Source organism: Phaethon aethereus, assembly GCF_964289735.1.
Source record: "Phaethon aethereus genome assembly, chromosome: 1".
In the NCBI taxonomy this organism is placed as follows: domain Eukaryota; kingdom Metazoa; phylum Chordata; class Aves; order Phaethontiformes; family Phaethontidae; genus Phaethon; species Phaethon aethereus.
This window is the reverse complement of record NC_138575.1, coordinates 95,807,606-95,834,063: the sequence shown is the minus strand read 5'-3', so window position 1 is coordinate 95,834,063 and position 26,458 is coordinate 95,807,606. Positions and strand designations below refer to the sequence as shown.

At 38.5% G+C, this 26,458-nt stretch overlaps 1 protein-coding gene across 1 annotated transcript in view; it reads left to right on the top strand.

The window, feature by feature from the left end:
* The window catches only part of ABI3BP (ABI family member 3 binding protein), a gene marked incomplete at its 3' end in the record, with an annotated part of 169,208 nt that overhangs the window by 124,869 nt on the left and 17,881 nt on the right, over positions 1–26,458 (top strand). Inside the window, 8 exon segments of the mRNA XM_081996262.1 lie at positions 838–903; positions 1,210–1,284; positions 6,689–6,784; positions 11,608–11,718; positions 13,998–14,081; positions 15,462–15,530; positions 16,723–16,935; positions 24,169–24,280. Of these exon segments, the coding sequence (XP_081852388.1) occupies positions 838–903; positions 1,210–1,284; positions 6,689–6,784; positions 11,608–11,718; positions 13,998–14,081; positions 15,462–15,530; positions 16,723–16,935; positions 24,169–24,280 (826 nt within the window).

The window sequence follows — 26,458 nt, the reverse complement described above, 5'->3', positions numbered from 1 at the left end:
CCACCTTTTTCCTTATAAAATATTAAATCTAAATCTGTAAAACTTTTCCCAAATGTAAATGTAAAAAATGAATAATATGTTGTTTCCTGCATAAGTATTTTCTCTGACACTTCAGAGAGGCTGGATTAAGTGTTGTGGATAGAATGATCAAATCGAATAGCTAGCTCTATTTATTCAAAAATTTGAGTCACAGAGGTTGATAATTTGGCACAAGATGACAGTGACTACTGCTTATGCTTTCAGCTTTCAGTGTGATTCACACAGATTCTGTAACAACTAAAATATCAACATTATTTGGCAACTGAAAAGCAGCAATATGAAAAGGTTGAAGGCTTCTGATTTTAACCTTGATGGTGACACTATGCTTCAGCAGCCCTACACAGTGTCTGCACTGAATGCTTCCAGTTGTTTTCTCAGCAATATTTTAATGTTTCGTGTTTTTATCTGAATATTTGATTGGGGGGGGCAGTTTGGTGTTTTATTTTGAGGTTTTTTGTTTGTTTGTTTTTTACAGAACCTAATTAAATGTCTTAAGGCCATGGATACCTTGCAGAGCTAACTCTGTATCCATATACAGTTGGGTAACTGGCTGTAAATATTTTATATCTTTTCCTAAACTTAAATGTGAATGTAACTGGTCAGACTGCATGATGGAGTCATCTGACCGCTAAAGAAACTAGCATTTTCAGCGTGCATCTTGGATTGGAACGCATAGAATTTTCATATGTCCATTTTGCTGTATCGCATTGGTGCATGGACCTTTTTTCTGGCAAATTACATTGCACTATTGGTGTTCCTTTTACACGTAGCATTTAAACTGAACCTTATTTCTTTTAGCACCTCATAAAACACGTCTCACTTCTGCAAGACCAAAGCCATCTGATAAATCACAGACCAGACCTGGTAATAATTGTTTATTCAATTTGGGATGGGGAGGAGATTAATCAATTAATTAATTTCACCTATTTTCAGCAGAATTTTAAGTATTGCTGGGAAAAAAAAGGTATTTTTCTTTCAATTAATCACTCCAGAGGTAAAGCCTTGCCAAATCAGAAAAAAAGAAAACAAAACTGTGTGTATCATCACAGCAAGTTTTATTTTTTCTTCTCTAATGTGGAATTGTTGTCATCACATAAAAGTCTGTTGGGTTTTCTTCTCATGGAACTTTTTTTCTTTTTTCTTCTTTTTTCTTTTTAAACTCTCTCACAGCTCTTAGTAAAACCACACTAGCACCAGCTAGAACAAAAGCACCTGGACTGCCAAAGTGGATTGTGCCAACAACAGGTAGGGCTGCAGCTTTGGGGGTCTTTTAACTTACGAGTAAAAGGCGGGAATGTGACTTCCTCAAATCCTCTTGAGCGCTGCAAAATATTTCATTGTGTTTGATTACAGAAGTTAATTCCTCAGAGTACTGTATGTAATTGCTGCTACTGGTCATGCTATATATAATTCATAAGTGTCATTATGAAATTATATTGACACTCAGTGTAAACTTGCAGATAGATTATTATGTGGCTACTGTTTACTGACATTTTCTAGATGATAGGTCCAGAATAATGACTGGAAAACACTTTGTTGAAAAGGGTTACCAAGTTGTTCAAGTCCAAATCAGAAGGCTTGGTAAGAAAGCCTTAAAGCCAGATATCTTGCTACCTACCAATTATGCACATGGTGTGTTTGTGTCAAACCTACTCATATTCAGACTATGCGGTATTCAGGCTTGAGTACTTCAGCACCAAGAAAGCTCCAAGTTGATGGATGATAGAGGAGGGTGACAACTATCACTTCAATTTACACATCCTTACATACGCAGACAACATATATCCCTAACCACAAAGATTTATTCAAAATACTGATTTGGTTGGGGGAAAAATAATTTCTTCCTTTTCAGTTGTACTTGATTTTTCCATCAGTCAAAATAATGTTGTCAGTGCTAATTCATAATGAATCCATATTTTTTTATTTAATAAATCATTAATTTATTTAGATCAATACAAATGGTGCTGGGTTTTTTAATACCAACATTGCTTAATTAAATACAGAATTTTGAGATTTTTCATCAATGATGCAAGTTTAAAATAATAAATAATAAAAAAAATAAATAATATACATATTCAAAGCAATCTTTTGGCTGTTCACCCACTACTAGCAGTGCTACTGTCCAATACTATTGCTCTGTTCTAACTAGGTTAGGATAACCTGAGTAATATAGCATCTACTCTACACATTCCTTTTTTTGTCTGTGTAATGTTTCTCTGTACTAGGGTTTCCAAGGTATCTTTGGCAATTTAATACCTGTTGTTGACCTTAGTATGATTTGAGCTACTCAGTCCTGTTACATAATTTTGAGAAGCCCAGCATGTTTTTCAAAATGGCAAAACCTCAGAAGAGATGGTTGTATATTTAAATTGAATTTAAAAGAGACTGTTTAGAACATGACATGCTCCTCTGCATCCACAGAGTGGATGCCTTCATTGGAGGTATGTGTTCTTTGACCTTGCATAGTCCTTCTGGCAAATGAAGTGAGCCCATCGAATTCCAGGACATGAGAGACAGTTACAGTATTAAATGACCAATGGCAGTAGTTGTGGGTCAGAAATTTTTCTTCTTTGCTTGTGTTGGCAGTCTGCTTATAAGTGAGCTTTCTAATGTCTGATTACCAAAATAGGCAGAATGCACACAGGTCTCCAAAAGTAGGTGGCTTTTGAAATCACATTATGAAATTATGCACAAGTACACAGTTATGTTAGACAGTACATTAAGCTTTTCCCTTCTCACATATAGTAGTAACCTTGGCAGATGTATTTGTAGATGAAAAAGAAGAAAAGAAAGAATTCATGCCAAGTAAATCAGCAGTATAAACATAATAGTAGGCATGGAAATTGCTAAATGTAGTTTATTGTGCTTAATGCTATTGTAGGTGACTGATAAAGTTTTAAGCAATCTTACTTAAATGCTGCTGTTGGAGTGCCCACTAGTTGTCATTATTTCCGTGTCTTTATACTAGTGGCTGATGCCAGGAAGAACTAGAGCTTCATTGTCGTAGGTGATGTCAAAAATCATCACAAGACTATTACCTTGCTGTGCATGCTATGTGTACTCGCGAGCAAATAAGTACTTTCTTTTAGAATTCTCTGGAAAATTATACATCTAGTAATATTTTACATTGCTCAGTTATGTAAGTCTTTTTTCTCCAAGTTAAAGAAGTGTCCTGAAGCTGTCTGTTACCTAGATTTTGTGTCCGGCCACTTGAGCCCTTTAAGTTAAACCCGGTGTCCAAAATACTAAGGAAGAGCTGACATTTATTATCTACTGTCCATTTCTTTGTGCCTCCAACCCTGCTGACATAGCAACTCATTGATATCTTTCTGTGAGTCTGCACTTTTCTTCTCAGAAGTGTAGAGAAATCACCAATGAATTTTGTACATTCATGACACATTGAGAGAGGACTGCAGCTTTTCGCAACTTTTCAGTCTGTACTTTCCTTGATAATCAATAAATGAAATCCCAAGCCTTCTGTAAAGCAGATACGTCACAGTGGCAAATGCCATGTCTGAGCCTACAGGGCTGTCTGGTCACAAAAAACATTTTGCACAACAAGAGGGTTCAAGTAATCAGTTAAAGAAATCTTCTGTATTTCTCCCAAGAAATGTGCAATCACATATTGCAAACAGAATTCCTAAGTCTGCAGAAGAGACTTAGAAAAAAAAAACTCTACTAACCTGGAACCCTAAATCTTACCAGATGAGCAAAGACAAAAAATTTTCTTTTTCAGTAGGTGTTACTTTAGAGAAATTATAACATTTTAAGATATCTGGATGATTTTTGGGGGTGGGGAAGTTTATTTCTTCCATTATGAAAATGTGTTATTTTCTCTGGTTAGCTTGTCAGAATCCTTAACTTATGATCTAAGCTGATCAGAATCGTAATTGGACCGTAAGGAACAATATGTTTTCAGGCTTACCTTTAGACATTGCATCAGGTTTTCTTCCTCTGAAGAAGAGCACATTTACTGAAGAGCCACAGAGTTGTTTGAAGACCAGTTTGGATCTTTCAATTCCTTTCTGGGCTGGCACTGCTGTTGAATGTACTCCAGTTCTTCTTCCTGATTGTGCTCATTAGCATCAGTGCAAAGATATTTCACCCCATGCAGAGTGTGCTTGGCAGCTGCAGAGCCCAAATGATAAGCAGTGGAATTTGGTTTTTCCAGCAGCAGCACATGGGATTGTGGCTAGTTTCCTGGCAGGCTTTTCAGTCTCCTGGCTAGCTGTAGTGCCAGGTGGTAAACTTGACTGTGGGAAAGAGGCAGGCATTGCCTCCTCATGACTAACACTCCTTTAATTTTTTACCATGGTTTAGCCATTTTCTCTAGAATTTCATTTTATTGAGACGGCTAAGTGTATGTAGCTTATCTTACTCAGTTGTTTGGGTGTTTTTTATTTAATCCTAACCATTTAAAAACTGCTCCTGATCTATGAAGCTTCCAGACAACCTTCAGCAAACAAACTTTGAGCAACATTTCCCCCTTGTGAATGAGAGAGGTAGTTGGTTTTCATTATAATGGCCATTAACTTTGTGTTCTATTTTCTTATTTTTGAAACTGTGCGTGTATAGCCAAGTTCTAGAGGAACTCGAGTATTAAGGTATTTCAGTTTGTTTTATCAAGGGTGCTTTTTCCAGTTCTTTCCTTAAAATGGTCCACCCTTCTAACAGTATTCCTGCTATTCAAGATGCAGTGGTTAGTTTTAAGGTGTTCCAGACCCCATGAATATTTCCAGGAAAAAAGATAGAAGTAAAAGAAGACACAAACACATATGCAAGTAATACATCTATTCTCAATTCTGTTAAAAGTTTGGATGAATATGGTGTTGAAATGCAAGTTACATTAGCTAGCATAAGGCAAGTGCTATGACAAATACAGCAAGCTGTTTGATAGTGCAGGTACCTTGTGTGAAAACACAAACTTTTATGTAACTTTAGAGTGCACTGAAACATTCAAAAAGGAGATTTTGTTGCCAGGGAAGTGCTGTGGTTTGATCAGCTTTTTCCCTGAAACTTTGACTTAATTTTCATTACTACTTTACTAATGCCAGAACAGCAGTGCAGGTTTCGGGGGCGGGGGAGGAAGAATAAAAATTACTGCTTCCATCTAGAATGTATACAATATTTTGTTCCTTCCTAGCTGATATAACTCAGAGAAGATTGTGATTCTAAATTAGATTTTAAGGAGCGGGATAGAGGTGTAGGCACTGTAAAATGCAAAAATGAATTAGACTTGTAATGGATACTTGGGTAATTTAGTGTGATTTAGTCAATGTGCTGCTACATTTTGTTGATATGTTTATTGTGAGATGAAGCTAAGAAACTAAATATCTCTGAATATGCACCCATGGTGTACAAGATTATTTTTCTTTTTAAAGCTGGTGCTGGTCTTATGCCTCTTCTTCCTTGAACACCATTCACATGAAACAATGGTTAGCACTCTGGCAGTTTGTATGTCTGAAGATCTGATTAACAATTTTAGTTACCTGAAGACAAATTGCAGTTATATAAAACCACATTATGTGTTTAGAAATGTTAGTCACAGGGACCAGGTGACCTGTGTCTTGTTCCCAGCTTACTACAAGTCTCATTTATCTTAAGTGAATCATTTAATGCGTCCATACTATGGACTGTGGATTCCTAAGATATGCCTATAGGTCAAATCATAAAATAATTGAAAAATTATGTGTTTCATGCTGTTAAAATACTAGTTTAATCTCAAAACAAGCTGAGCACCGGATTATAAAGCTATGAAATCTTTGTTTGAAATGTTTATATCATGTTGGAATAGGGTTGGCATTTGGTAATTAATTTAATTTTGAGATTTATTTTTTTTAATACATTAACTTTCAGGGTTTTTTTCCTTATGTCATGAGAAAGCGTGAATCTTTTTTCCCCCCACAAACATGATGAAATTGCAATGCATCTCCTCACTCTACTATATATAGAGGTTTTATAAAGTAAATGTACTTATTTTGTCTAGGGAAAGCATATTAATTTAACAGTCTGGCTGTCCTATAAATATCAGCATGTGAAAGAGTTGTTGAGTACCAGGAGTAGTTGTGTTGATCTTTTTAATGCCATTTACTTCAGTTTTTTAAAAATGTGTTTATATAACTTTTAAGTAGGACTTTCTTTTATATACAAACTGAATTTTGTGTACACTTTGCCTCTAGTACTCCAAATATGGTATATGTTTGGTTCAGAATTGCTCTAGCCATTCAATATGGAGGATAACCGAAGATCTTATTTTGGGGAGAAAGAGAACTGCCCTTTGCAATAATCAGTGGATGTTTTATTCTGTATACTGAAAAACTCAAATATTCTCTGTACTCATCTTTCTGCATATAATCTTGATTTAACTCATCTGTTGTCTCTTAATCTTATTAATTTTCTCTTTCCAAATATACTTTTTTCAAGGAATGTTTAAAATTAAATTGCAGACTCTCTAGACCCAGATCACTTTCTATACTTACCTGAATAGGAAGATAACAGGTATCACTAAGTTATCAGTAAAAACATAGGTGGGCCATATATGCCAGTTTTGGATTTAATGTTACCTAGAGTTTGAACATAGGCAATATAGAAGTATTCCGTGACTTGGTACTGCACTGTAGATACTTATTTCATTTCCTTTGTTTCACAGATGATGTATATACACCTGAGGATATTGCCAGACAAATTGGCGTGGATGTGGAAAAACCTTTGGAATATAGTGATACCTGGGAAAAGCCAATTTCTGGTAAGGTTAATAAAAAAAGACAATATAGCAAATTTTAACAGTTATGAAAAATGAAAACACCACCTTTTCTACACAAAAAAGCACCTCTACTAAGAAGACAGAATAATTCTTAGTCATCTGCATCAATACATGTTCTCTTGGCTACAGGATGCTACTAAAAGAGATAAAAATAAGAATATTTCGTAGTCACCACTTAGTGACTAATGTATGCTGTATATTAAAAATTACCACCACCAGTGTTATATTCTTATGATCAAACAGCCACAATACTGTAGGCCTGATTTTTTTCATACTAATAGTTTCTACATAGCAAGGCAGAATAAGTAGAATGCATAGCTAAATTGTCCTCCCATTTATGGAAAAATTTTGTTGAATATTAGGATTGTGGGGAAAATTAGAATGTTAGGCTTGAAGCAAAATAACAATGTGGAGAAAATAAGGTTACAGGTTTTTTTACATGTGCTATACCAGGCTTGTCAGTTTCACTTTTCTTGCAAGTCTTGCAGTCATATTATCAAAACAATCAAAACATTTTTAGTGAAAAATAGCTTCCCCAAACAGGCCTTCAAAACCAGTTTTTTTGTATTTCACTTTTTTCTGGTCAGCTTCTTAGAAAATTTTCTGTTTCAACTGCGAAGTTGTAGTATAGAGCATGTTTTTATCCATGTGTATACACACAAACATACATACAAACATGTAAACACCCTTACATGTAGAGAATGTCTTTGTTCTATAAGCATAACCAAGAATAGAACTTGTTTTAGATGTGGTTTTTACTGACATAAAAACTGAAAATAAAATCTTTTTAGTTTTACCCTTGAATTTACTGTTCAGCTGCAGCTGCTCTTTTTAGGTAGGTTTTCCTTTGAAAACCTGTTATTAGCTTTGAAAATGTATTACTAGATTTAAAAACACAGACACGAAGATATGTCTCTAATTTATAAACTGCTGTTTGCTCCTAATCCCTGTTGAATTTCCTTTGCACCTAATTTACCTGCACAAAGACAAGAGCCTATCTTGACAGATGAGTTCTGCTGCCTTTATCTTTTTTAAGTTCATTCAATCTGAAGATTGTACTTTGCAAAGATTAAGTCCAGTGTGATATACTATTAGTAGTAGCTGGATGCAGACTGTAAACTAAAAACAAGGATGGTGCTCTGCATTTTTTGTTACTGAATGTCAGGCAGTGGTCTGTACTTAAGTAAATCCATCTTCTGACTTCCAGGGACTGGAATTTTTTTTATGCACATAGATTTGAAGCAACATCTACATCTGCTTTTACTCATTTTATGACATTAGACATTTAAACTTAAGGTTTTGGAGCTTTGAAGTAAGCCAATACCTTGAAATGTAGTCATGAAAGACAGTTGGGTATGGCTGTGAAATTAGCTACTAATGTTTTGTAATTTTCTTGTATACTTGTATATGATCTCCACTCTCTTCATGAGGCCTTAATATGTATACCAAAATTCAGAATTATAGAATCATAGAATGGTTTGGGTTGGAAGGAACCTTTAAAGACCAAATAGTTCCCCGCCCATGCCATGGGCAGGGACAGATTCCACTAGACAAGGTCGCTCAAAGACCCATCGAACCTGGCCTGGAATGCTTCCAGGGATGGGGCATCCACAACTTCACTGGGCAACAAGTTCCACTGTCTCACCACCCTTACAGTAAGGAATTTCTTCCTTATATCTAACCGAAATCTACCCTCTTTTAGTGTAAAACTATTACCCCTTGTCCTATCACAGTAGGCCCTGGTAAGAAGTTTGTCCCCATTTTACTTTGCCCCCTTTAAGTATTGGAAGGCTGCAATAAGGTCTCCCTGGAGCCTTCTCTTCTCCAGGCTGAACAGCCCCAACTCTCTCAGCCTGTCCTCATAGCAGAGGTGCTCTGGCCCTCTGATCATCTTCGTGGCCCTCCTCTGGACCCACTCAAACAGGTCCATGTCTTTCTTATGTTGAGGACCCCAGAGGTGAACGCAGTACTCCAGGTGGGGTCTCACCAGAGGGGAGCAGAGGGGCAGAATCACCTCCTTTGACCTGCTGGCCACGCTTCTTTTGATGCAGCCCAGGATACAGTTGGCTTTCTGGGCTGCGAGCACACACATTGCTGGCTTGTATCTGTTCATCTATTAGTATCCCCAAGTCCTTCTCTGCAGGGTTGTTCCGAATCCATCTGTCACCCAGACTGTACTGAGACTGGCAATTGCCCTGACCCAGGTGCAGAACCTTGCACTTGGCCTTGTTGAATTGCGAGGTTTGCATTGGCCCACTTCCCCAGCCTGTCAGGGTCCCTCTGGATGGCATTCCTTCCCTCAAGCCTATCAGCTGCACCACTCAGCTTGGTGTCATCCACTAACTTGCTGAGGGTGCACTTGATCCTACTGCCTGTGTCATCAGTAAAGACATTGAACAGTACTGGTCCCAGTACAGACCCCTGAGGGGCACCAATTGTTACTGATCTACCTTTGGACATAGAGCCATTGACAATAAGTCTATTGGCCTATCTAGCCAATTCCTTTTCCATCGACTAGTGCATCCATCAAACCCGTATCTCTCTAATTTAGCAACAAAGATGTTATGTGGGACTGTGTCAGGGGCCTTGCAGAAGTCAAGACAGATAACATCAGTTGCTCTTCCCTTATCCACCAACACAGTCACTCAATTGTAGAAGGCCACCAGATTAGTCAGGCACCATTTGCCCTTGTGAAGCCATGTTGGCTGTCTTTAATCACTTTTCTGTCATCCATATGCCTTGAGATAGCTTCCAGCATGACCTGTTCCATGATCTTACCAGGCAAAGAGGTGAGGCTGATTTATCAGATATTGCTATAAGTTACCCAGTATTTAACTTTGCTTTTAAATACATTTACTTTTTCTGAAAACTTAGTGTATGTTAACTGAAAAACTTACATTCATGCTACTTATGAGAAATGAAAAAGATAGGTAACAGCACAAAAGAATTAAGCTTGATATGTTAAGAGTCTGTCCTAAGAGGCTGCATGCCCTCCTTTTCCATGAAGAGTGACAGAGTCGAGGAAATGCATTCCTGGTCCACAAAGAACCCCTGAGATAAAATAAATCCTAATAGTTCACCATACTGCCATCATTGCAAGAACCTACGCTACCACAAAATCCCTAAATTCTATTCTGTGTCCTAGTTTACAAGCTCAGTCTCCACATTGTTAAATAGATTTCATAGCATCATAGATCATCACCCAAATCACTGTGGAAGTAGTAGAAGGGGTGGAATTAGTAGAAGGAGAGTAGGGATTCTTCTTTTTCCAAAGTGCAGTATAGTAGATTCAACTGTGACACAGTCCACTGAATGTGATTTTGGCTTGCATGTAACTGTTGAGGTTGCGTCGTTCAGCGGATACAATAGAAACCACTGACAAGTCAATACTTGCATCATTTTACCCCGTCAATATCTTGGACAATCCAGTTCCCCAAATATGGGCAGGGGGAAAACTAATTATGGATACTACCATGTAGTATCTAGGGTATGATGACTTATATGTACAAAAATTTATTATCCTGTTTCAGGTCTTTAGGCAATTTTTTTTTTCGTCTCCATCTGGGTATTAAGAATGAATATGAAACCTAAAAATGCTATTTTCAAAACCATTACATCTTCCTGAATTAGAGCATTATTTCCTGCCTTGATATGAGGGATTTAAGAAAAATGTGTTTTATAAGTGACTGCAAAAGTCCAAAAGGCAAAGGGAACAGAGAAAGATGGAGATGTTCCTGTTTGTATACTGTATTTCTAAAACAACGCTCCCAAATGAGTCTTTGGATCTCCTCCCTTCTCGCCCATAGTCATTGTATTTATAGGGTAAACTAAGGTCTGATATGTAGGGCCAGAGGTACTCTGTGTAGCCAGTAACTCAGCATCAGGCAACTTGCATATTTGTTGACTTTGGCAGCATTATAAGAATTACATTACTCTTGAGGATTTTCCCATTAGATACAAAAAGTCTTTTGTTACATAAATGTGTTGCACATATCTCCTGGTTTTTTTTCTTAAGGAAAGAAGTGCAGAGGTGAATAGTGGAAGAAAATTCTTTTCCTCTGCCATTTCTTTGCATAATAAAATCCTTTATAATTACCTGGAAAATACAGTAAAATGTTTTAAGAGGCTTAGATTCTCCTTTCAGACATCACTCTCAAAGGACCTTGCCACATAAATTTAAAAGATACTGGCTGGAACTGCACATTGAAACAACCTAGTTGGGTGCTTCAGGAGTTTCTAACACAGTAACTGTCTCTAGCCATGTCAGTGCATGAAGTGACAGTGAATTTTTTCATTTTTCACTTTTGAACAGCATAGGATAAAGTGTCCCTAATGATAATTTCCCTTTTGCTACATCTTTTGCTTCAAGCTGAGGGTGACCAGTTTTATCAGTTAGAAAGCACAAAAGATAAAAATTTCGTGAGTAGGATACTGAAAGTATTACCAAGTACACTGAGGTGGTGTTTATCGTGGGAAGAAGTATCCTGTTGGCTGCCAAAAAATTACTGTTGACAGAAATGAGTAACTACAGAGAAAATGAATCACTGAAACACTTGTACAAAATCCCAGAAGAGCTACATTTTTTCAGTGTAAGCTTGGTTTAAAACTCCATGGCACACACTTCCCAAAGAATTTAAGGCTGAAAATACAACTCATTTCAGCTCCTAACCTCACCTCTCTGCTTTTGATACTAAATCAGACATGAAACGTTGTTTGAGAAGTCAGAATATAACCTGTAGTGAGCTGCTGATTTTATGGAATTTGATGTTAGACAATTAATAACGCTGTCTTATAATGTCATTCAGTAACTACACCACCTGGCCCTCAGCATCCTCCTATACCTCCTGTCAAGCCTACACAAATACGAAGAAAACCTCTGCCTCCGAACACTGTGACTGGTAAACCAGGGAGTCCAGGTATCTCTGCATTTTCAGTATAAATATTTTATTATGTGTGAGAGAATACTGAACTGACTAGCATGGTGTAGGAGAATTTTACAGTATAGATTCTTTTTCTTTAATCTGTGATATCTGTAGAAACTAGTCTTCTGGAACATACAGGCCTTGTGTCTTTTGTCTTCAAACATAAACTCTGTTTTCCTTTTGTTTTCCTAACCTAGTTATGTCAAAATCATCCCTAGTAAGGGAGCTGAAACCAAAACAGCATAATGGAAGTCATCCTTTAATAAGATCAATGTTAGAACATTTCATGTCTACTAATAGCATTTGCAGTTACTTAACGTGTGTGTCAGATAGGAGATACTGAATATTGTGCTTCAATGCATACTCCCAACTGGTTATTTGTAAAGAAAATCTGTCCTGTATCTGCAACACATCCTTTAACCACTGCAAATAACAAGCTAATAGGGACCCAGAAAAGTAACTTGAGTGGGTGGTAGAGTGAGCTGAGTTATTTCATGTGCAAAGAGTTTAGTTTCATTCCTATGCTACAGTATTCCTGCCTCTTAGTATCAGCATAAGAGCACACAGAAACTTTCACATTTCCTATTTTTTAAAAATTTTATCCTGAAGCTGATATTCAGTATCTTTATGTATGTTTTGTCTGTGGATTCTACATAAGAATCCTTAGGCTAATGCTATTCCAGGTAGTCAGAAACTATCATCTCATTATGCTTAGAATCATGAGAAATGCTTCCCTCTTGATATTACTCTCTGTAGTTCACTGGAACTATAAAGGTCTTGGCTCTGCTGCATTTCCTGTTGGCTTTTTTGGGTTTGTTTCATTTGGGTCTTTGTGTGCTATTAAGGCACTAAAGACCTAAATAATTTTTGAGTATTTTATGCAGCAGATTAGAAGCAAGAATCTCCAAGCTGGTTGAAACAAGCTGTATAGTTACTCAGTAGCCAAGCCAAGACTGAAATGTTGTGTCTGTACTTGCTGTTGATCAGCGGTGTTGCCTTAGTAATAGCTACAACAGAACATAAGACATTGTCAGTCTTAAGCAGTAGCATAAAAAAATGTTGACCTGATACATTTTCTTTTGCTTGTGATGGGATCTGTGCTAATTTTCTCCATTAAGTGTCTAATTAATTTAGCAGTGTTTTGAAATGTCATCCTTTTTCCGTACACTAGAGGCCATTGTGTGGTAGTCAGAAGTTACCATACCTTCCTAGGCATTCAATATGGAATAAATTGGTTAGATGATTTGGTTCCTCCTTGGGGGGGGGGGGGCAGTAGTAGATTTTCCTTTTTTCTGTGTTTCCTAGTGTTTTATCCAGCTTAGTTTTAAACAACATAATTGAGTTTCTTCTGGTTCCCTGGAGAGACTATTCCACAGTACTAACAGGAAAAATTTGCCTCAATGTTCTTCTTGGATTTTCCCTTTCATAATTCTGTCCTGTTTCTCTTTCTCTTTATCACTGTGATTAATTCCTTACTTGTATCCTTCTTACTCATCCAGTGGATGATTATTATGGGAAGGTTTCTATGCAGACATTAAGTTTCCTGAATGAAAAAAAAGGAAGCAAGAGAGTTCCAGAACCCTTGTGAAACTGGATGCTAGTGAGAATCTTAACAAATTTCCACTTTATCAAGGAAGTTAGTGGAAAGTAGGGAGAGAATCTTTATTATGAGAATCTTAATAAATTTCCACTTTAATAAGGAAATTAATGGAAGGTAGGGGTTTTTGCTGTTTTAAACTTGGTTCACCAGAGTTCTGCCTTCAGTCACCATGTTCTTCTGTGTCATAGATGCAGGGAAGGTAACTACAGTATATAGTTCTTGACTTTTTTGGGGTTGAGATTTCACAGCCATGCAGTGGTTTTCTGGGAGTATCTGCATGTTTTGTGAATGTATTTCTTGTCTTTTACAGCTATTTTGAAAACAATCAAGACATCCCTTACCATGGATTGTTTGCCTCTTAGAAACTTATTTTCATTGTTAGATCATATTCTAGCTGACTGAAGTCCTTCAAGGCAACCTCCAAGTAGCAAAATATTTTCTTACTGGGTTTCAGGAGTGGGTTATACTGGCAGTAAGGACAACTTGAAACTTTCCTAAATCTAACTGGAAACTGTTGTGTAAGTTTTGAGGGAATATCATAGTTTAAATGAAAGTACTTGTTTCATGAAGCAGTTGTCACAAATCTGAGTTCTGTTAGAAAATCAGAAAACTGTTTCACTCTTTTAAATAGTGAATGCCTTGTTGCCACAAGTTCCTCCTTCTGTCACTATAGCTAAACCTGCTGGACCAACTATACCTGTGAGGACAGGAACGTCATATAAGACACCAACAGCTTTTGCAACTCCAGAGTATTATGGTAAGTATATTAGACAGTTCTGATTTCTTTCTTTTTTTTCCCCCATGAACATAAAGGTTTCCTTTCTTTCTTTTGCTTCCCTTCCCTATACTATATTGATGCATCATATATTTAGTAGAAGTACTACTCTGTCTTCGGTGCTTCTGATTTCCTTTATGCCACTCTGTGACTTTTCTAACTTGACTGAATTAATCTGTCTGTCTTCTGATACACACCTTGGTAAATGAGAACATGGTGGCCCTTCCATCTTCCTAGAAATCAATACATGCTTACTAGCTTTCAGTACTATTCAGTGGCTACTTTACATCTGTGAAGGGAGTAGGTAAGGCACTTCTTTTCCTGAACGTTTCTCTTTACATGGGACATAAATTCAAATTATTGTTTGACAGTGACTGATAGTGCTTAACATGCTTGTGATATCCTCCTAGCTATCTGATCAAGCTGCCACCATTTAGATAGGAAAAGCTGTAATAGAGACATAGTGGTTAGTTGGTAATTTGCCCTTTTATAAAATTGGGAGTTAACTACAAGTTCAGACCTAAATCTCCTCAAAGTGGCTGTACAGGAATAGGTTTGGGGGAGGGTGTGCTTAGAATTAATTTTTGAGCCAAGATATGCAGCTCTAGGTATATTGTCATGAATGATGCTGTTTCTAATTTTCCTAGACTTACAGTAACACTGAAATTCTTGTCTCTTTATAATGATCATGAACTCCCTGTGACCCTTATTGCTCAGTAAAGCAAGCCAGATGCTAGGTATATTAAAAAATGCTTGTTGTGAATATATTGTGTTTTGTCCACTGCAGTCCATTGTAGTATTTGGAGCTAAAAGAAGATTCTGTTCAGGGTAGTGGCTAATTAACACAACGCTGTTGTCATGAATCCTGACTGCTCTAGCACATTTCTACTCACCAGCATATTTGCCTTCAATTTCCTTCAAATTTTGTGGAAGTTGTACACTCTGGAAACAGAATTTGTGATTTCCTTGTCACTATTTTTGGAGAAGTTCATGTGCCAACATAATAGTGCTATATATTCTATTAACATGAAACAAGCTCCAAGCTAAACAGCCAGTACAGTGCAAAAAGATACTTTTTAAAAGGTCTAAAGAGTATTTTGCATATATTGCATGAACTGAATCCAGCAGCAGCCGAGAACTCTGTCATTTTGATCATGGCTGTCTTTATACTAGCAGATACATATGGGGTTTACTTAGCATCACAGCCAGAGTCCTTAAAAGCGAAAGACGGATCTGGCAGCAAAGGTCTACCACAGAGGAGCTTTACCATGATTTAAAATGCCAAATGAACTGTGAAGTGCTGCAGTTCCAACCCTGAAACCTTGTATTTATTGCATACTAAATTGTAACTCTCTCTCACAGTTGATGCAACTGTCTTCAGCTCAAGTCCTACATCAGAAACAGATTCTTCAGGCAAACCAAGGTACCAAGGTAGGATTTTAACAGCTATGGTATTTTTATTTGGGGGAATATATGAAGACTGACCTATATTGCATCAAAAATATCTTGTTTGGTTATTTGAAGGCCAAAACTTTATTTGATTCTCTTCCACTTTAGTGTCAGATGAAAGGACTGTAGTGCAGACCATGAGCGTATTCATGACTAAATTTTACGTCTCTTCTACTTTCTTCCCTGCTACCATCTCCTAGTTTACAGTCTTACCCACAAACACGTTGTGGCTCTTCCTGTATGCCAGTGGTAGTACAACTGCACACTTCACATTCCAGCAAATCAAATTAAAATCTTCCTGTAGCCTTGCAAGCATAACTGAGAGCTGTTGCCCCTATACCAGTGCACCTTACCATAAGAAATATCTACCCATCATATATGCCTCAGCTCTTCTTTCAGACTGGGCACATTCAGATAGTCTAGTAATATGGCAAAACATACTAGACTAGATGCTAAAGTAGTCAAGTTATTGGTGTTGCAGTAATCTAGAAAGTTTAGCAAGGTGAGATGACAGAAAGAAGTGCTTTTGTACCAAAAGGTTTTTGCAGATTTTTTTCTTGGTCTTGTAAGGAATACTACATTTCTGAAGACACTGTCTTTCTTGCAAGAGCTTATTGTTTATATCCAATAGAAGTTTTAATTTTAGAACTAATGTGTGTGTCTTCAGTAGTCTACTTTTCCTAATTTTGATGCAGAGTACAAGACATCTGCCTCAGTAGGTTTGTTTCAAAGTTTGGTCCTGTACCACTGAAAATGGTTAAGATTTTGACAGTCACTTTAGAAACTGCAAGTTTAATGATGAATGGCTCTGGACTAAAATTGTTACTCTTTCTGATGAAACATAGTGGTGATCCTTAATTGTCCTATTTTATGACAGAATTTAACTCTTTCAAACAGTGCATATCACCCACTGATACCTTCAGAGTGATACTTCATTAGTGTTGCCAATGGGAAGGGGGTGAAGGCAGTGCAGATTCCAGGTCAAACAACAAAAAAACCAACCAGCAGCTTAATATTGAATATATGGTTTTTATTCTTAAACATTTATGTTTGAGTTTGATTTGCTGTGCAGATTTTTCACTTGGTGCCCTGAAATGGAAGTTGTGTGCTAGGTGAAATGGCATATTGTAAAAACACTCTGAATTGAATAACAGCTCTTTCCTATTCCTCCTAGCCCCCCATGTCAAATACATGAAGAAAGATGATGATGTGCCTTGCTCTATCACAAGTTCTCTTGAACATTTTCCTCAAGAAGAAGCTGGCAGCAAGGAAGAACCTACTCGACCTCCACAAAATCCTCCAACCAACCTTACAGTGGTGACTGTTGAGGGCTGCCCAACTTTCGTCATATTGGACTGGGAAAAACCAGACAATGACACTGTTACTGGTTGGTTTGATTTCTTTCTTCCATTGCATCAGAATACAGCATTTCCAGCTTATTTTTACTTTCACAGTGGTTTTATGCCATTTAAAAAATACTTTAATCCCAAGGGAGTCTTACACCCCAGTGCTTTTATTTTGTGCTACTGTCAACTCCAGTGTGGATAAGAAAATGCTGCTAGATTAGATCAAGATATTCACAACCATATCACTGGTGTCAGTGATGACATAAAAAGATACTTAAGAAGTATGACTCTGTATCTTCTCTAAATTTCTGGCGTCTCTGTGTACAGGATCTGGTAAGGTCTAGTCAAGAAGTTCCAGCAATGTGACAGTAGTCTTTATTATATAGATGCATACACATAATGTAGACATCTTTCTTGACTTGAGGTTGTTGTTGATCAGTGGGCCAGACACAATTAAACCTTACATCCATCTAGTAAGTTAGTAGAACTCTGCCAGCATAACACTTGCTGTACCCAGTTCTTTATGTTAAAAGAATCTGTTTGTTTTTTTCATTTCCAAAGGAAGGTTTTTGTGTTGAGAATAAATCCTTGTGAATCATGCAGGAATCGGTACATAGACAGGCAGCATGCAAGATGACCATTCATAAATTTTTGTCATCTTCTTTATAACAACACAAGCTTACCGAAATTGAACATTTAAATTAATTAACAACTGAAAATTATGGTTCTTCTGTACTGTCAGGAAAAAGGTTTTTGCTTTTACCATGGACATAAAACTTTGATTTGCAAAATCACTGGCTTATCACAGCCATGACCAAACAGATTTGGCTGTGTTGCATTATAAGTGAGTAGAACAGATAAGGCTAGTGAGCATGAAGACTTGATCATTAGCCATTCACTTTAGCATGTAAGTGGGATGTTTTCAGATGTTGTTGTATATGCATGTTATGAGAGATTTCAATGCAGGGGTACAATTAGGTGACTGTCACAACCAAGGCCACTCTCTTCCTCAAATTAGTCCTTCTTTGAGTTTCTAGAAATAATTTCCAGGTTTAGCCTCTATTCTTTCTTGCTGTCCCTGCCATTTTGAAATATAATAAATGCAAAACCAAAGGGACACTCAAAGTAAAAACTAGCCTGCACTTTTTTCTTCCGGGAAAGAGGAAGAAAGTTAGACCTTCTGCTGGATTAAAAGGTGGATAAAAAGAGACTCTAGGCTAATAAAAAGTACCAACAAGCAAGAAGAATGATTACCTGGCTTTCCATCCATGACGTGCTTCATCCTGGAAGAAAAGGAAGTGTGAGCTTATTGCTAACATAGAATCATAGAATAGTTTGGGTTGGAAGGGACTTTTAAAGGCCATCTAGTCCAACCCCCCTGCAATGAGCAGGGACATCTTCAACTAGATCAGGTTGCTCAGAGCCCCATCCAACCTGACCTGGAATGTCTCCAGGGATGGGGCATCTACCACCTCTCCGGGCAATCTGTGCCAGTGTTTCACCACCCTCATTGTGGAACATTTCTTCCTTATATTTAGTCTAAGTCTACCCTCTTTTAGTTTAAAACTGTTACCCCTTGTCCTATCTCAACAGGCCCTGCTAAAACGTCTGTCCCCATCTTTCCTATTCCTTTAAGTACTGGAAGGCTGCAATAAGGTCTCCCTGGAGCCTTCTCTTCTCCAGGCTGAACAACCCCAATTGTCTCAGCCTGTCCTCATAGGAGAGGTGTTTCATCCCTCTGATGAGTTTTGTGGCCCTCCTCTGGACCCGCTCCAACAAGTCCATGTCTTTTCTGTGCTGAGGGCTCTAGAGCTGGACACAGTATGCCTGGTGAGGTCTCACCAGAGCAGAATAGAGGAGCAGAATCACCTCCCTTGACCTGCTGGCCACGCTTCTATTGATGCAGCCCAGGATATGGTTGGCCTTCTGGGTTGCAACTGAACATTGTGGCTCATGTCCAGCTTTTCATCCACCAGTCCCCGGAAGTCCTTCTCAGCAGGGCTGCTCTTGATCCCTTCATTCCCCAGCCTGTATTGATACCGGGGGTTGCTCCAACCCAGGAGCAGGGCCCTGCACGTGGCCTCGTTGAACCTCATGAGGTTCACATGGGCCCATTCCTCAAGGTTGTTCAGATCTCTCTGGATGGATCCTGTCCCTCAGGTATGTCAACTGCACCACTCAGCTTGGTGTCATCTGCAAACTTGCTGCGGGTGCACTCGATCCCACTGTCTGTCATTGATGAAGATATTAAAGAGGACTGGTCCCAATATGGACCCCTGAGGGACACCACTGGTCACCAGTCCCCCTCTGGACATTGAGCCATTGACCAGTACCCTCTGGATGTGACCATCCAACCACTTCCTCATCCACCCATCAAATGCATACCTCTCCAATTTAGAGAGAAGGATGTTGTGGGGGACTGTGTCAAAGGGCTTACATAAGTCCAGACAGACGACATCCATAGCTCTTCCCTCATCCACTGATGTAGTCACTCCGTCATAAAAGGCTGCTGGGTTGGTCAGGTGGGACTTACCCTTGGTGAAGCCATGCTGGCTGTCTCAAATCACCTCCCTGTCCTCCATGTGCCTTAGCACACCTTCTAGGAGGATCTGTTCCATGATCTTCCCAGGCACAGAGCTGAGGCTGACAGGTCAGTAGTTCCCAGGGTCCTCCTTGCTACTCTTTTTAATTTTTTTTAATTCTAACCTTAGAATAAGGCTGAGGGTAGGCTCTCTGTGAACACTCCCCATTCCAGGCAGTTCTGTGATGCTTCTTTTTGTTCAGGGAAAAGCCTTTTTGTTGCTGTTGTCATCTGGAGGCCTCCTCCACAGACCAGTCCTTAGCTTGATTAGATCAGATAACGTCATTTAGTCTGCATGTTTTCTTGGAAGTAGATCTGCTGTTTTTCTTGAATATGTTAGTGAACTCGCTGCCAAACAACCATTTGTATTGCAAAAATAGAAAAAATATTTCCACTATAGCTGGTAAAACTGTCAGCACACCACCTAATGACAAGAGCAAGGCCTAATTGTTTTCTTGATACTATTTCCTTTCTTTTTCAAGGCGTGTTGTGAAATACAGAGGAAGAAATGCTCACTCTTTTTTCTGAGACTTTGGGTAGAAACCCTTACTCTGTTCAGCTGTAATCAGGATTTGTAAAAGTTTACTTTCCATGAAGTTTCTTCTCTTCAATAAGAATGTTCTGTGATAACTGAGACACCTGGCATACCCTTCCCCATTCCAGAAAAGAAGATTAAAATCTTCTGCAGAATATGTGACTAATACTCATTCTGCTTCACTGAGAGAAACTTCAGTTTTCAGTCTAGATATCTTCCTATCTAGATGTAACAGCTTTCCCATAAATACTATCTTAATTCTTTTTAACTTCAATGTGTAATACAAAATGTGGCTTACAAATACTCTCACTGAGCTTGTCTCCTTCCTCTTAACTTTAAAAAATTACTCAGATAATGACTCATCCAAGGGCACTTTCTGAATTCAAGAGAAGGCATTGAATCCCATTTTCTGAAAACAGTGATTACTTCATATTGGCACCAGTATGACATTACTTGTTTAGACAGACTTAAATCAAGTTTTCTGTCATCTCTCTTTATTTTTGTAGTTTATACATGTTTTTTCAATCATCTCATTTAGGCATCACATCTCTTTTCTAATGCACTGTTTCAGATAGAACTGTGGAAAGAGAAAATGTAATTTGTTGAGCCTTTTGTTTTTTTCTAAAAGGTTACTTTGCTTGCCTTTTACCTGTGCACAAGGGGGTTCATCGTACTGGGTATTCCTAAAAACAAAATTGTACTTCAGTAATGGAAGGGTCTGACAAATAATAACCCCAAGAGTGATCAAGCTTACCTTGTTTTCATAAAGGCTGCAAATGTCAGGAACCATTTTGCTCATGCTCCACCACTCCTGTTGGAGGAGTACTCCACCGCTACTACTCCACTATTCCTGCCACAGAAATGTAGGGCAGTTTGTTGTCTTGTGCACTGAGACCTGTGCACTGAGTAACAAGGTAGTACTGGATGTTCGGAACTGGAACTCAGTAGTTCTTTGTGCACATGTGTGCATGCCCATTCACGTGTGCTGTGTTTTCTTTTCTAGCTTGAATGAATTAAAAAGCTCAAATCACATGTTGACTTGGTGCTGGCAAAAGGCAGAAAGATTGAATTCCTGTATGTACCTAAGGCAGTAGATATCGACCCTCTCTCCCATACTTCCTAATAAACATAATTTCTCTAATGAGGCTTAATAAGGGCAAGTAAGGGCTTTTTGTGAGGGTTTTTTTTTCCGCCATGGTTCACTCAGCCCTTTGTGGCTCTATAGGAAAAGGTCTTTGTTTCCCAAAAGGAAATGCATAGAGAGAAAACACAGATATGTCTTACAGAAATACATACTAACTGTGAATTCTAATGTCTTTGATCATTGCATTGGGTGCCACTTGAACCCATTCCTGCAGGTCCATGAGTTTGTTTCTAAAAGGAAGTGGTTGGTCTTTTGCTGTTCATGGGTGACTGTTGTTGGGGAGGACTTCTGAACATAGAAATTTTGAAATCTTCAGTATCAGCAGTAATTCCTTCCTTCATCCTGACTTTCTGACAAACTTTTAAACCTGTTTTAAAGTTTTATGTTGCTTTGTATATGCTCTAAATAACTGAATCTATTACAAGGCAAAGAGAAAAAGATGCGGTGTAGCAATCTCTTTTGTAACTATTGCAGTAAATAATCTGAAATTTACATGTGCATACATGTATATAATTGCTCAGACCGAATTGCTGTGGTTTAGAAGCTTGGAATTTTAAAACATAATTTTTTAGGGCTTCTCTGCTTCTACTTAATTGCACTGTCTTACATAATTTACCCCAGTGGTTTTGGTGGCTGCTTTGCATAGAAAAATGCAAAAGAAACCATAATTGCACAATTGAGGTCAAAATCAGGTCAGTTTGTGTGTGTATGCTCATTTACATACATATCTCTTATATTTACTAGGAGTGAGGATCTGAGAGTCCAGTGACAATTAAGAGAGGTTTTTTTCCTTTTCAACGCTGAATCCAGTGTCTCCCACACCATTCTCCTGGAGAAACTGGCAGCTCATGGCTTAGACATGTGTACTCCTCACTGGGTAAAAAACTGGCTGTATGGCCAAGCCCAGACAGTTGTGGTGAATGGAGTTAAATCCAGTTGGCAGCCAATCACAAGTGGTGTTCCCCAGGGCTCAGTTCTGGGGCTGGTCTTGTTCAATATCTTTATTGATGATCTGGATGAGGGGATTGAGTGCTCCCTCAGTAAGTTTGCCAATGACAGCAAATTGAGTGGAAGTGTTGATCTGCTGGAGGGTAGGAAGGCTCTGCAGAGGGATCTGGACAGGCTAGATCAATTGGCTGAGGTCAACTGTATGAGGTTTAACAAGGCCAAGTGCCGGGTCCTGCACTTTGGTCACAACAACCCCATGCAACGCTACAGGCTTGGGGAGGAGTGGCTGGAGAGCTGCCCGGCGGAAAGGAACCTGGCGGTTCTGGTTGACAGCCGGCTGAATATGAGCCAGCAGTGTGCCCAGGTGGCCAAGAAGGCCAGCAGCGTCCTGGCCTGTATCAGAAACAGTGGGCCAGCAGGAGTAGGGAAGTGATCATGCCCCTGTACTCGGCACTGGTGAGGCCGCACCTTGAATCCTGTGTTCAGTTTTGGGCCCCTCACTACAAGAAGGACATTGAGGTGCTGGAGCATGTCTAGAGAAGGGCAACAAAGCTGGTGAGGGGTCTGGAGCACAAGTCTTATGAGGAAAGGGGTGGTCTGAGGGAACTGGGGTGGTTTAGTCTGGACAAAAGGAGCCTGAGGGGAGACCTTATCGCTCTCTACAACTACCTGAAAGGGGGTTGTGGCGACGAGGGTGTTGGTCTCTTCTCCCAAGTAACTAGCGACAGGACAAGAGGAAATGGCCTCAAGTTGCGCCCGGGAGATTTAGATTGGATATTAGGGAAAATGTCTTTATTGAGAGAGTGGTCAAACATTGGAATGGGCTGCCCAGGGAGGTGGTGGAGTCACCATCGCTGGAGGTGTTCAAAAAGCGTGTAGACTTTGCGACATGGTTTAGTGGGCATGGTGGTGTTGGGTTGATGGTTGGACTTGATGAATTTAAAAGTTATTTCCAACCTTAATAATTTTATGAATCCCACTGCAGGTGTCTTATCTTTCTGTGTTGACAACAAATGGGTCTCCTTGTATTGAGAAATAAAAAATTTAGCAAAAAAAGCCCTACTGCTTGTTAGCATTTAGTTAAGGACTCAAAAATTAATAGCATCATTAGAAAAAATTAGGAAATCAAATAGCTTTCTAGAGGTTTTCTAGCTGTTGATAGGTGGTCTCTGTCCTCAGAGTATAATACCTGCTTTATTCATTGTGTCATAGATCTAAATGCTCATTGCAAATATTCTTTGAAAACATTCTCCTTTGCTAGCTTACAATTGGCAAAGCTGCACTTGGTATTATAGAGTTTTTAGGAAAGGAAAAGGAAGGGGCTGGGGATGTTGTGAATTTCTTTGCGAAGAGAAGAAAATTAGCAATACATTCAGTGTGTTTATTAGAAGAGGTATTTATGGATTGAGACAGAGATTGTCTGCTAGAGAAAGACTATATCTTGAACAGGGCTATGACTGAAGGAGTATCTTCTTCCCAAACATCTGTTAATTCTCCATTCAGAGCATGGCTTGTACTTGATGATACAGCCCAGTGAGATGAAAAGAAAGAAGTGAGCCTCTATAAATCATATAAATACAGAAATAAATTTATGCAAAATTATTTCATTCTAAACTGGCAAATTCCCTAAGTGCACAATCCAAGTTAGTTAGGCAGTTTCCTTTGGAAATCTTAAAAAATTAGGTCTTATTTTAAATTATTCAAGGTTTAAGTATTTAGAAAGTGTACTTTCATCTTTGATACTTTTTCATTCACACCACAGAATGCTTATTTGTGTTTGGAATATTTTCACGAGTGTACCTTTGGACAGAGGTGAGATGTTGAGTATCCTCTATCCCATAATAGACTTATGAGGAAGGATGGGGGGATAGGCACTCAGAAATCTGGAACTGGATCTCTCTTTCCTAACAGTTTCAATATACTGATGTCCAGACTGTTTCACACAAGATGTCCTTACAACCTGTTAGACAGTAGGAGTGGAAATCAGATGAGAAAAGAGAGAGCAATGAAGAAGCTCAAGTAAGAGCTGTTATTTAAGTAAATTTGTCTTTATTGTAATTTTCCAGAGTATGAGGTTGTGTCAACTGAAAATGGAGCAAGTGATAGTGAAAAGGAGAAATCGGTTATCACTACAAATCAAACCCATTCTACTGTGGAAAACCTAAAACCTGACACAAGGTAATTAAATAAAATAATTTTCTAAGTTACTCCAACTTATTTAGACTTTCAGCTGTCTGCCACTTCACATGAAAATACATCTGTATATAAGACCAAAATGGTTTTACGCCTCTTCTGATGGGAAAAAGGTATGCTTTTGTTTTGCTTTCTTTTAATTTAACAGGTAAGACACACCTGAGGAATCTTTAGGAAATTTCCAAGAGTATATATGGTCTAGACAAACTGCAGAAGTGACCTATTCTATTAGAAAGATTAACAGTAAAATGTAAGAAAATGTACTGCTTTTCATCAAAAAAAATCTCTTGAATTTAGCAGATGAAGAAACAAGGTGAACACAAAAAATATAAAATTGAGATGTGAGATCAAGATTTATATGTACAGTTCTCTCTGAGGTTTAAAGATGCTCAGCACAATTGATGTAGTGCTGCTTGCCTATTTAGATGGATGTTCATTCAAATACTGGAATGCAAGTTAGGCCACTGTATGAAGCTTGACCATTGCATTGCACCATGGAGAGGAAAGATACATTTGTCCTGTGTATGTAGTTTTCTTCCAGTCTCTCAAAACAGCCAGCAAGTTAAAAACGGGTCAGTGAATTCCCCTTGATGGCATACGTCTCAGGCAACTAATCCAAATAAGCATTATCATTCTTTAAAAAAAAAAAAAACAAAGAAAAACCCCACACAAACACAAAAAACACCTCATCAAAAATGATTCTTCTTTTTTGTGATAATATGCAGAGCAGGGAAGAAAACCATTTGTCATGTGTTTGTGTTGCTTGTTGATTGCATCAGAAAGTTAATGAATGACACAGTTTTTTTTTCCTATAAGAGCATCCATTTGGCTTTGGTCACTAGATTTTTCTGTTTCAGATAAACTGCCCTTTTCTATTTTTATCCTTAAAATTGGTAACACAGCAAAAATTCTGCATAGAACCCATCTTGAACCTTTATTTTTAGCCACTGTGTGGTTTAATCTAGGGTGTTGTTTCTTAGCTCATGTACTTGTGACCAGCAGCTCCTAGGAGGAGGAATGAGGAACTATTACAGAAAGTGGAGGTGAGAGAAAGAGAATTGGAAAAGAAAGTCTATGGGAAATTCTGATACCCAAAAAGATCTTCTTTGGGAGTCTGCAAAACTAATGAGATGGGCTAGAATTGCTGTTTATTGCATCAAGAATATCTTTGTTGTTTCTTAAAGGCACATGGCTTGTGACAGGTGAACTGCAGCTATGTTGCTGTCTTGTTAAGAGGCAGTTAAGGTATGTTAGCAATACAGCTGGAGACCAAGCATCAGTTTCGTCAGTCTCTTCCTCAGTCAGTTGAGAGGGCTTATAAGAGACAGCAAAACAATCTATTTCTGGAGTAGCCACTGTAGGCAGGCAGTAGGTGCTGCTAAACTTGTCAGGTTATGTTTGTGTTTTCATTTCAGTTCTGCTTTGAAAGAATACAGTTGCATCCTTCAAAAGAACTCTGTGTTATTAATGAGATTCTCTTCCATTACACACTCAAACTCTTTGTGTCACGTATGGTGACAGAAATGGGGTGAATTTGGTTAAGTGTAGAAAAGACTGGAAGCAAAGAAGAGTCCTTGATGCTGAGAGCTATGTCCAGATGGCCGAAAGAGAAAAGCATTTTTAGACTGCCCTTTGTTCAGAAAGGAAACAAGATGGAGGCAGACAGACCCAGCTGGAACCTTTGGAAAGGTCATAAGGAAGGCAGGAGTTATGTGGAAGCAGATAGATGGTTTTTAACTTTAATTTATAACAATTCTGTCAATCCTATGAGAGGATTTTCAGATTTTGGTAAACAGGAGCAGACCAGAGGCCATAGAGAACAGCTGTCCTTTGGAGCATGGATTTTGTTACAAGAAGCTAGATATGAGATCAGTACTGACTGGTGGAGACCGACTTAAGACATAAAGGGCTAACTTTTCCCTGATGGGGTGGTGGCTATTATCCCAACCCCCTCAGCCTCAAAAGGGAAAGACAGTGAAAGTCTTTCTGGATTCAGGAGGCCATCATCCAAAATTGAAAATTGCAGCAGTGCACATCCCTCAAGTCCCACAGTATTTAAAGGATGTAAAGTCCTTCTCAGAGTGGCTCTGTTTGATTAAACTACAATTTCAAAATGTGTTTCCTAATTTTGAGGATGCTTTGAGAGCTTTGGCAGAAGCACAA